Source organism: Anoplolepis gracilipes, chromosome 12, assembly GCF_047496725.1.
Source record: "Anoplolepis gracilipes chromosome 12, ASM4749672v1, whole genome shotgun sequence".
Lineage (NCBI taxonomy): Eukaryota > Metazoa > Arthropoda > Insecta > Hymenoptera > Formicidae > Anoplolepis > Anoplolepis gracilipes.
This window is the reverse complement of record NC_132981.1, coordinates 254336-265824: the sequence shown is the minus strand read 5'-3', so window position 1 is coordinate 265824 and position 11489 is coordinate 254336. Positions and strand designations below refer to the sequence as shown.

The following is an 11489-nucleotide window of genomic DNA, read 5'->3' as shown; positions in this document are numbered from 1 at the left end:
ATTTGTTTATTAGATTTTAGCGATTCTGATTTTATAGTAACATATATTCCTATATATTTTAATAGAGAAAATTTCAATTCTTATTTAGAGAGTTAAATGGTAAAGTAGTCTAATGGTTGCAATTATATGATTTCCTTTATTGATAATGGTCAGTATTATTTTGCTAACACTATGTAAGCAAGCAATATCCAATTTAATAGCTATATAATATTTTGCTCGATTAAATATTTTATTGCGCGAATTTGAGAGATATACGTATATCTCATACCTTGTGTTCATATTTCTAGCGGTACGTTTATATTTTGAAAATTTTTATTTGAAATTTTTTGGCGGGACGTCACATCCCCCCCTTATTTAAGAACGAATTCCCGATGTTATCGGAGGAATTTGTTCAATATCGTTCAATCGCTCTCGAAGGTCAGTGTAAACAATGGGAATAGGGGTGGTTGTATTTACCGCTGTTGCATTAACGATAGTTGACTCGATTTTGGATGCTGTCGGTGTTACTGGTGAGGGACTCATTGGCTCCAGGGGAGACTGATCTTCTTCTGGCTCTATTCTTCGTTGATTCACGGATCCTCGTGCTAAGTGAAGTAGGAGATGTGTGAGAGAACTCCATACGGCGCTAGCAGGTGCAGACTGCATCCGTACACGGTGTGAAGGGCGTATCCATGGATTGCTGTGTCAATAGTCAATTTAATGAGTCGTATAATTAGGAATACTCCTAGAATTCCGGCCGTTGCTGATCCGAAGGTTACAAATCTACCCCAAATTCTTGAGACGATATTCGAAGCTATTTTCTGGAGTGATTCCTCGTCTAGCAGACTGTATATAGAGACTTCTCCGGGTATGACAGCTTGTCCTGTCATCCCACGGGCTATGAAATTTAGAAGTGCTGGTTTCTCTGCAGGAAACATAATATGATCTCGTAACTTTTCTATATCCTTTTCAGTATATATTCCACTAATGGCTAATGGACCTGGGGTGAGGTATTTCCAACTCAAAGAAATCATCGGATGTAATCGTTGTGGAGGTAATTGTATGACTTGTGGATCAGGGGTGAGCTGGATCCATGTATCATCTCTGCGGTAGAGTATTGGTAGTTCAAAGCTACATTTCTTCTGAGTCCCGAATTTGGTGAGTATCCTTGATTTTGGCGTTAGAAATAGTGAAGCGTTCCTTACTGTTTCAGGGAGCTCGGCATAACATTCTTTTGTTCTCCGAATTATGGCGTCAACGGGAATACATTTTATTACATGAATTGCCTCTCCTGCAGTGACAGCCATGTATCCTGGTCCTTTCATTAATCGATAGGCGAATTCGTCAGGCTGTAAGGTGGCAAATGATAAGGTGTTAGTTATTACATCTTTTTCCAGCTCGCATTTCTGTTGAATGACATTGTGGTAAAGAGATGTCATTTGATATCGTATGTGTTTTTCTACATATACAAACTTCGAGTTCATATATGCAAAAATATCAAGATTATCAATTGGGATTGTTCCTCTTTCGGCGAAGACGTCTCCCTTTTTAGTTTCCAGTATAAAGAGTTTGGGATGCTCTGTACGAAGAAGCGTGTATCCGCACAGTGGCTGTTCCCGTGTTCTTGTCAGAGTGAAGGTTATGTCTTGTGTTGTCAGGCTGTATACAATAGGTGATTTTCCTTCACTGGTATCGTCCGTAGTTTTGATAGCAGGTCCTTCATATAGAACGTCGTATTGATGAAAATTACATGAAGAGGTAGGCATCGGTTCCCAATAGGTATATCCATCCTCTGAATCGATGCAAAATCCTTCACTGAGCGTACAAATTGTTCCTGATTTTAGCATTATTTTTCCAGTATTTAGTTTCACGGGGACATAGGTTGATTTTAATATTCTGGCGACAGCTTGCACGACAACGTCGTCCCATGTTCCATAATGGTCGGAATATTGCGTGCTTTTGCATTTTCCATCGTTGCCTACGCTTCCAGCCATGGTGATGCTGTAGGAGGCGATTTGGTTGACTCGGATGCCGTCGATTAAAACTTCTTGCTCCTAGCGAAAGAGTACCATCACGAAACATTCGTTTGCACTGTGAGTGTCCGGTTTCATGTATATAGTCAGCACGTCCGTTATGCACGATGGAAACATGTGAGTGCATGCCACAGTAATATATAGTTCTTGAAATTTCAACCTTACATTGTATTATATATGCATGATTATAGTCAGATAATTGAAGCAGTTGGATATAAGTATCCGTAGAGTTTGATGTTTTATGCGGAAGATTGCATTCTCCCACATCCAACAACGAAACCGATATGATATTTAAATGTCGCCCTCCGCAATCAAAACCAAGAAGGGCGAGGGAGGTTTGCGCAGTGAATAATAATACTAAATGATACATCATTTCTGTAAGTAAGCAGATACAATTTATTATTTATACATGTATATTTGTATGAATATAATATATATATATATATATATATATATATATATATATATTTACTTTATTTCATGGTATTTCCATCTCATTTGTTGGTTCATACATTAATAGTATCTTTACTTCCGTATTGTCGCAATCATACAACTCTTCTACATTATTTGGGTCTAATTCTCTTCCTCTGAGTACGCAACATATCGCTAAATAATGCATGAAGAAAGTAGAACATTCTTTTACGGAAGTATAAGTAATTATATCATTTCCGCAAATATAACAATTTTCTTTTTGAAAAATACCACTATACATGCCATGGAATTGTATAAGTCCGTACGCTTGAAAATTTTGTTGAATTAATCTGAAGCAAGTGACGCAATATCGATTATATTCCAGGACAATGCGTCAGAATATAAGGCGGCTTATATCTATAAGGTTTAGGTCTACACATTTTATGAATTACTATTGCTACGTAGAAATATATATATATATATTTATTTTATATGTATTCAAAAGTTATTACTATTATTATTATTATAGACCAGGCCAGGCTCAGGTCGCCAATGTCTCCAAGGAATGGATTCTCCTACTGAAAAGATGATACTTGTATATATATATATATATATTTCTTAATCTGAGCACTTATACATAACTCTATTGTCTATTGTTTTATATCTATTCTTATATATATATTTGTATTATACATTATATATTATTTTTTTTTTATTTTCGTATTTTATGTGTTATTTGTTATATTTTCTCTTTTTTTTATATTAGTATTACTACCTTGTGATTATATCTAACCTAATATTTTTATATGCCCATGTGTATATGTGTTTAGCTTTTAGTCGTCGATGACTGCTAATATTATAGGGTCCTCATAATCGCGGATTGTACGGTGTAGTTGCTCTATTTCAGTAGTGAATTCAAAATACCTATTGATATAGGGATTGCAATGAGCTATAGGTTGGATAGTTCCCATGTGATTTTCGCATGCATAACATTTATTTCTGTAGAATTTTGTGCCATCTACGCTTGATGTCTCTTAGTTTCCTGGTAATATGACTTTACTGATTCAGGAATTAGTTTATTATAACATGTGACGCATAAAGTGACATGTGCATCATATATTTTTTGATAGGAGCGAGTTTTGAAACAATGTACGGTATATAATTTTTGAAGAGCTTCTACGGAAGGGTGTGAGGAAGATAATGGTGAGGGACCTGGCTGATTGTGCGTTGAATGATGCACCTTGTTGCCTGAATTTAATTAGTAGTATCTAGCTCCGTTTACATGTAATATGAGCGGATTAGGAAGAGTATTTATTTGTCTTTCATCGCAATACAATATGAATTCTAAGAACCTCAATAAACATTGGTCGCATTAATTTACGGGTTTGACTATGGTGATATCTGTATTACACCGCGCGCAGATTATTACACGGAAGTGTTCGCCGGAGATCAAGTGGTGTGACACTATCCACTCATATTGATCTCGATATCGTGGTTGGTAAATGTGATAACACTGAGTACAGTAAGCAAATCCTGACGCGATGTCTATACCCAAAAGATTTATAGCACCGCGAGGTTGAAAGTATTTGACATGGATCGAAGCTAGGTTGTATTGCTGTGTTGAATTGTAGCCCAGTAGTATGGTTTCTTAAGCTCATTCTATAAAGAGAAAAAGAATAGTGTGTCACGTGCTGTGACCCGCTGTTATCGTCTACCTAGGTGTCAATAACAGGGTTGCTCTCTATTTAGTTTTTTGGGTAATCTGTCTAAATCGGCTATACCCAGGGCTCCGCCGAGAGCAGGATCAATATGTACTAGAAACTAACAAATCGGGGGATTTTTTTACTGATCTGGAATGATGATAATAGAGACTTGATTTAAAAACTCTTTTATGATATTATCTAAATTGTAAATAATGTTTTCTTTATTTTCTTCTATAAATTGGATTAAAGTTTCTAATATGACTTCAGAGTCAACAAAGGGATTTTGTTGAATTTTAGAATCAGTTGTCTGAGGCCTCATTTATTTTATTTTATTTGATAAGAAAAAAATTAAGAAAGTTGGAAATAAAGCGATTAAATTTATGACATATGTATTTGAAAATGATTAAGAATGTTAAGCAAACGCGTTGAATCCCGCTATTGTATATTTGATATAGTCTGGTGGTCAGAATGCAATTCACTCGGGACTAACGAGAGGCTGAGGAAGTTCTAGGAACTCCATGACACCATGACAATTATCGCGTATGCAATGAACGTGACGCACAATGACACTTGAGTCAATTAAAGATGAAAGAAAAAAAAAATAAAATTCTAAAATTATATCTGCAATAGTTTTGAATTTATTCAATTTTAAGTTGGAGCAATAATTATGATTAGAAAATTTCAATTTTGAAATTATAAATAGATTGTGATTAATTTGACAAATTTTCAATTATATTAGAATTGAGGTAAGGATTATAGTGGTTCGTGATAGTAATTATGAGGGATTATGTACTTACTGTTGTTGTATAGTAGAATTCACCGTCGGAGCAATTCCAAATATATACTGATTTTGAAAGTTTTAATCTACGACTTGTATAATGTAAGAGCAAATTTCTCATTAATTAATAACTGCTTTAATATGAAGAACAAAGTTAAATTGTGAAATTTAAATGATTTGGATTTATATTGAATGTAGATATCTCTTTCCTTAAGAGAAAGTCAACTGTTGTAATATTTTATTTTTCATAAATATCGTTGATGCATCTATTCATGTAATAAGAAAAGATTATTAAAATTGTTATTGCTCTTATGTAGATATATATATATATATATATATATATGTTAATAAGAGTATGGTTCTTTGCAGGTTCAGCACTGTGTGGTGAGGTGTCATATAAAGAAATGTACACTGGAATATGGTGGAGGCCAGCGATATAATTTACTGTTTCAAAATCACTGTCTCCGATGGAAAATAGGAAGAAGAGATTAAGCAAGGGATGCTCCGTTATTTTTATTATTAAATTAAGTATAGCGAGTAGTTAATTCTCTTACATTGATAGATCGATTATTTAATTTCATTCTAAATTTGCAAATTTCTTGATATAGTATTTTAACTTTATAATTCTTGAGAGTAATATCAGAATGTGAGTCAATTTGTAATTTTATAAGTGTCAATCGCCTGAACTGTGAGTTATTCAAAAGAGTGAGATATATATATATATATATATATATATATATATATATATATATCTATATATATATATATATATATATATATATATATATATATATATATATATATCTTGTATGTATGTCTAGTTAACTGTATAAAATTTTTATTTCGGAGCTTGAAGGTGGAACAGTTTATTGCATTAGTCGTAAAAGCATATGTCTAGATTGTAATTATAATTGTTTTGCAAAATCAAAGTTGTTAGAGTAATATGATGTCATATAAATGTTAAGCACGATGTGTTATAAATAGTGGTTCAATTCGGAATTCTTTTCTTTTTTATTATATTTTGTTGGAATATGAGTACGTTTTTCTTTTTTATTAAAATAGTAATATTCTTCTTGATTGATCATATGTGCGTGTGTGTGTATGTATTTAAAATAGTGACTTACCTCTATTAATGTCACTAGTTTTGCTGATTTTCCTGGACCTTTTCCTCGTACTCTGGACTCGTGGATCTCTCTCAGGGATGTCAGTGGTAGACGTTGAGGCAGGATGCAGCTTGATTTCAACCAAAGGTCCAGGCCAGCCAATAAATTCGAAGGTTCTTCGCAAAATGGGAACTTCGACTGAGTCGGATGCAGGAAGCTGATCGAAAAGTTCTACGACAATTCTTTGATTGTCCGGTACGTTAATTTGTCTTTTTTTTCTACTTGGCTGAGACCGTTATCACTGTTCGAAATTTGTCTCTGTCGGCGTAAAGCGGCACGTAGTTGTCTATGTCGTTTACCGGCGCGACGAGAACCAGGCATTTACTATAAATTATAATCAAAATTTTATTTTAATTTGAAAAGTTATTCATTTCAGTTTGACAATCTGGATCAAGCGACATTCAAGCAGCTCATCGACTAAGTCTCAGCTCTGCTCGAACTAACACGAGGGGCACGTCACTCTGCTCTATCCCAGGCACGGGTCTCGCTAACGCTCAAAATCCAGACGTACGTTAAATATTTTATCGATATTAAATTAATTATAGTAAATACTGGTTGGGGGTGAAGGAACACTATATTAAAATAATGAACTTGTGAATATTCTGAAATAAGCGACTATGTATTTTAAAAGCTTGAAGATTTTACAGAGATTGCAAGTAATGATTACAAATGTTGGTCACAATTCGAATGTAAAAAGTACAACCGCACTGTACCAGAAATTAGAAATTAATTAACAATAAAGTAGTAATTCTAAATTATAATGTAGAGTGAGTCGAAGCTCTAAATTATAATATAAGACGAGTCGCGAAGACGAGAAAGTAAAGTATTATTAAAGATCTATCTTGACGACACAAAGTAGCTGACGAAAATTAAGTTAAAATTGATTTTAGGACGCAGTGAATGTATAAAGACAGAGACGACTTTTCACGACTTCGGACTAACGTTTCGGAGAGATGTTGAAGTGACTTATTAAGATGACGAGTTGTTAGCGATTGTACGGTTATGATGGTATTTTTTGACTGGTCACTTCGGATGTTATAATGCGACTTATTATGATGATAATTGAAAAACGACTTATTAGGTTGATGATTTTTTAGCGACTTATTAGGTTGATGATTTTTTAGCGATTGGTCATTCCGGATGTTATAATGCGACTGAACTGTTTAACTGATGGTGAGCGACTGGCTCTGTCCGCAAACTCGACTGACGTTCTGCGGTCCGTCCCCATTTTCGGGTCACCTTCCTCTAGGCGTCCGGTGGATCCAAGACTTCCCGGGTTGGCTACTCGTCCGGTGGAGATGGATTCTTGATCTTGGTGAGGGAACTCTCCGCCTTCGAAGACGTCAGAAGCGGCGAGCTCTTCTTAATCTTAAGTTGATATTCAGCGGTGAATATCAAAAAGCACGTTGTTATAATATTTAGTTTCGTCGAGTCGCTGCGTCGAGAGATAGGAATAATATTCGGTTTCACTGGTCTCTGCGTTGACATAATATTTAGTCTCGCTGAGTCTCTGCATCAATAGATAAGAATAATATTCGGTTTCATCGGGTCTCTGCGTCAAGAGATAAGAATAATATTCGATTTCACTGAGTCTTTCTCGCCGTCGTCTATTGCGTCATCATGCGAATGAAAGGCTCTTTGTATTATAAAATAATTTCGCACTCTTATATTATAATTCCTTTTACAGCAAGAGAGACTTATTAATTTAACTATAGCAAGAGTTAATATTTATTCTCAAAGTTATTATGTCTCATCATTAATTTTTCTTTTCACTTATTAATTTATGCTTTTATATTTGAATTTCCTTTAATTTTCTCTCTTGTTGTATCACATATTTCATATTGACATATCTGCTTTTATTATAGTATCTATATGGAAGGTTTAATTAATGCAATTTAATACTGTTATTTTTAATTTATAATTCCTTTCTATCGTGATTCCTTATGGTTTTACTTTAGCATAGGAGACTAGCACTCCTTTACATATATATGTATATATATAGTAATACTTGTCATACGTTATTTTTTAGAATATTACTTTTTCATCAATTACATTAAGAGAAAGTCTTCCAAGTAGATTTACATGTTGATATATAAAATCAGCTTATTAATATTATTAAATATATTAACTTATATGGATTTGCATATATATATATATCTCTGAATGCTAGTGTGCGTATATCTTTTGAAATGTACTTTACTGAATAATATTTCTTTTTTTTTCTTATTATTTTCCTTTTCATTATAGTTATGAAAATGTAAGATTTATAAAGCGATTGTTAATTTTGCTATATTAATTTGCAAGTATTTCTGTTACGATCGCGTAATTTATTTATTGAATTTCAACGATTCTGATATTACAGTAGTATTTTATTTCCATATATTTTAGTAGAGAGAATTTTAACTTTTATTTGGAAAATTAATATATAGTAGTCTAATGATTACAGTTTTTTTTTATTTCTTTACTGATAAGGATCAGTATTATTTTGTTAATACTTCTATGTAAGCAGTGTCCAATTTAATAGCTATATAATACTATGCTCGATTAAATATTGTATTAAGTTCAATTTGAGATATATATGTATATCTCATACCTTGTGTTCATATTTCTAGCGGTACGTTTATATTTTGAAAAATTCAATTTGAAATTTTTGACGGGACGTCACAACGTTATTGTTGAGCAATATTTCAAGTACTTCAAAGGGTCCAATATATTGATCAGAGAATTTTCCTTTAGTTGGTTCTTTCAATAAGAATACGTAATCTCCCTATTTAAATTCTTGTACGTGAATATGTTTATCGTAGTAGTGCTTGCTTCTGTTTTTGGATTGAATTAAATTTTGCCGCGCTTCTTCTTGCGTGTCGCGCAATCGATTAAATAAATCTGTTAAACATTCGGTATATGTAGGGTTTATATTTTCTTCCACTATAGTGTTAGATGAAGGTAATCGTGCTATTCTTCCAAAAATTAATTTAAAAGGGGAGAATTTAGTGCTTTCATGTATGTTCGTATTGTATGAAAACATTGCTAGGGTAAGATGATCATCCCAATTTGAGTCATAGTTAATTTGTGTTTTCAGATATTCTGTTAGGACGTGATGAGACCTTTCTATTGATCCGTTAGATTGAGGATGATACGCGGTAGTATGATATTGTTTGATTCTAAACTTTTTTGCTAAGTTTCTCATTAAGACCGTTAAGAAATTAGATCCTTGATCGGTTAAAATGGCTTGTGGGGCACCGTAAACACATATGAAATTCTTAGTAAAGGCGTCGGCGATTATTAATGATGTGGCTTCTTTTAATGGTACCGCGACTGAATATTTTGTTAGTAAATCTTGCATAGTGAGAATGTAAACGTTTCCGTTATCGGATATGGGTAATGGACCTACAATGTCCATTGATACTTTGTCGAAAGCCGATCCGGGAGTGTCGGTGATTATCATAGGCTGTTTAGTTTTTACTCTAGTTAATTTTTTTAATTGACGGGTTCGACAATTCCGGATAAAAATTTGAATATCCTTTTTCATTGTATTCCAGTAATAGAAGGTTCGTAATCGATTGTAAGTCTTAGTTATTCCTTTATGTCCACCTATTGCTGAATCGTGGTATTCGCAGATAAGAGCTGATCTGTTTTCTATATTTGGTGTTTGAATAAGTTCTTTGTATATAGTTACGCAAATATTAATGTCATTTACATGTTTAATTAATTGTTTTTCTACATAAGCCCAAGGGATATTATCAAAAAAGTTAGTATTCTTAATTGAGATAGATTCTAATTGTAATTCATTTAAAACGTCTGTTAATGATTTAATACAATTTTTAATCTTGTCTGGCTCTATTAACGTGCGATGATTGAGTTTTAGTGGTAAAGATATTAAGGTCTTAGAGCGTAATGTATTTATTTTCTTAGCTCTTTCATAGGTTATATCTTTGTATGTAGGTAGGAGATTAGCTTCTTATAACTCTTTTACACCGTTATCAAGGGGTTTACCGTTCAGAGTTATAAAAATTACGTAATTATCATTATGTTTTAACAATCTGTCGCGGCTTATTAAAACTTTAGCTTTAGAGTCAGTGGATACTTCTACGTATGGCAAAATATCAGTTGGCATTAACTCTGTGTCGCTTTCATCGCTGCTTGTTTCTAAATCTTCATTACTAATAACGCTCTCATTACTATTGTAATCTTCAATAATCATTGAGTCAGAAATTGGTTTATTTATAGGCATATTGGGATGCGTTATTACAGGTGGGAGAGTATGGGGAATAACTTCCACGGAGGTTTGGCCAGGTGGTTGTGGCATTGAAAATAGAGATTCGTCAGAGTCAGAGTCAGGATCAGGTGGAAGAGAGGGGCTTTTTCTAAAGGGCAGGACTTTGTCACGTCCAGCGCCTCCGCTTGACACTAGTCGCCGTCCGTTGACGCCATAGGCCACCTGTTAAGTAGACATAGTAAGCGTTAAGCGCCTATAAAAATTTTTTCCTTTTCTTCTTATATATATTGTTACGTCAAACGGGGTCGCGGCTCCTAAGAGTGGTCGGACCTTTCGCCTGACCGGTATTTCAGAAGCTAAGCTTCTGGGGATTCCTCGCGACTAGGCTTATCTGGACGATGGATGTTTTTCCTTACCAAATGGTCGGAGGTGGTAGAGCGTAAAGCTCGCAAAAAAACCACCAAAGAAGGTGACAATCGGGCTCCGGCAACCACGAATGTTAAGGCGAAGGCAAAGGAGCCAGGCAATAAACCACAGGGCCCTCAACCTAAGCCTGCGACGTCCAATCCTCCCTCCCAACCAAAAAAGAGGGGAGGGAAAAATGGACGTAGGAGAGTTCCCCGTACAACTGCGATGGTGCTTACATGCCCATCCGGCCAATACAAGGAGAATCTGAGACTGGCGATGGACAGTATAGACCTCGCCAGTCTCGAAATTAATGGCCTGAAGGCCAGAAAGGCAGTTACCGGTGTCCAACTATTTGAGGTTGGGGGTCCGGACAACAAAAAGAAGGCGGATGCGTTGGCGAGCCGAATGCGAGAGGTCCTCGCGGATAAAGAGGGGGTGATAAGAGGGGGAACCCCTCGAGCAGAGGGTACCAAGGAAAGGCTCTAAAAAAAAGCCCGAGGATACCCCCTGCCGAAAGATGATGGGGAGGGTACGCAGATAGAGGCAGAGCCGGAGGAGCTTGATCACCCAAAATAAATGGCGGTCAGGTTCCTCCAAGCTAACCTAAACCACGCCAGTCAGGCACAGAATCTCTTTTATCAGAGCCTGGCTGAGCGTGGCATCGGGCTGGCCATTGTTGCTGAGCCCTATAAGATCCCAGCAAAGCTTACGTGGCTGGGGAATGCAAGAGGCACGGCGGCAATCAAGGTCGGTGCTGCAACAAATAACACCCCCCCTCTCAAATGTATTGGAAAGGGG

At 35.3% G+C, this 11489-nt stretch overlaps 1 protein-coding gene across 1 annotated transcript; it reads right to left on the bottom strand.

Moving 5' to 3' along the window:
- Positions 1–354: 354 nt before the first annotated feature.
- On the bottom strand, positions 355–6388 carry LOC140671988 (uncharacterized). The gene is given in 5 exon segments (XM_072903781.1): positions 355–626; positions 629–2030; positions 2032–2172; positions 6029–6238; positions 6290–6388. Coding segments are annotated over 5 exon segments (2124 nt in total).
- Positions 6389–11489: the final 5101 nt, after the last annotated feature.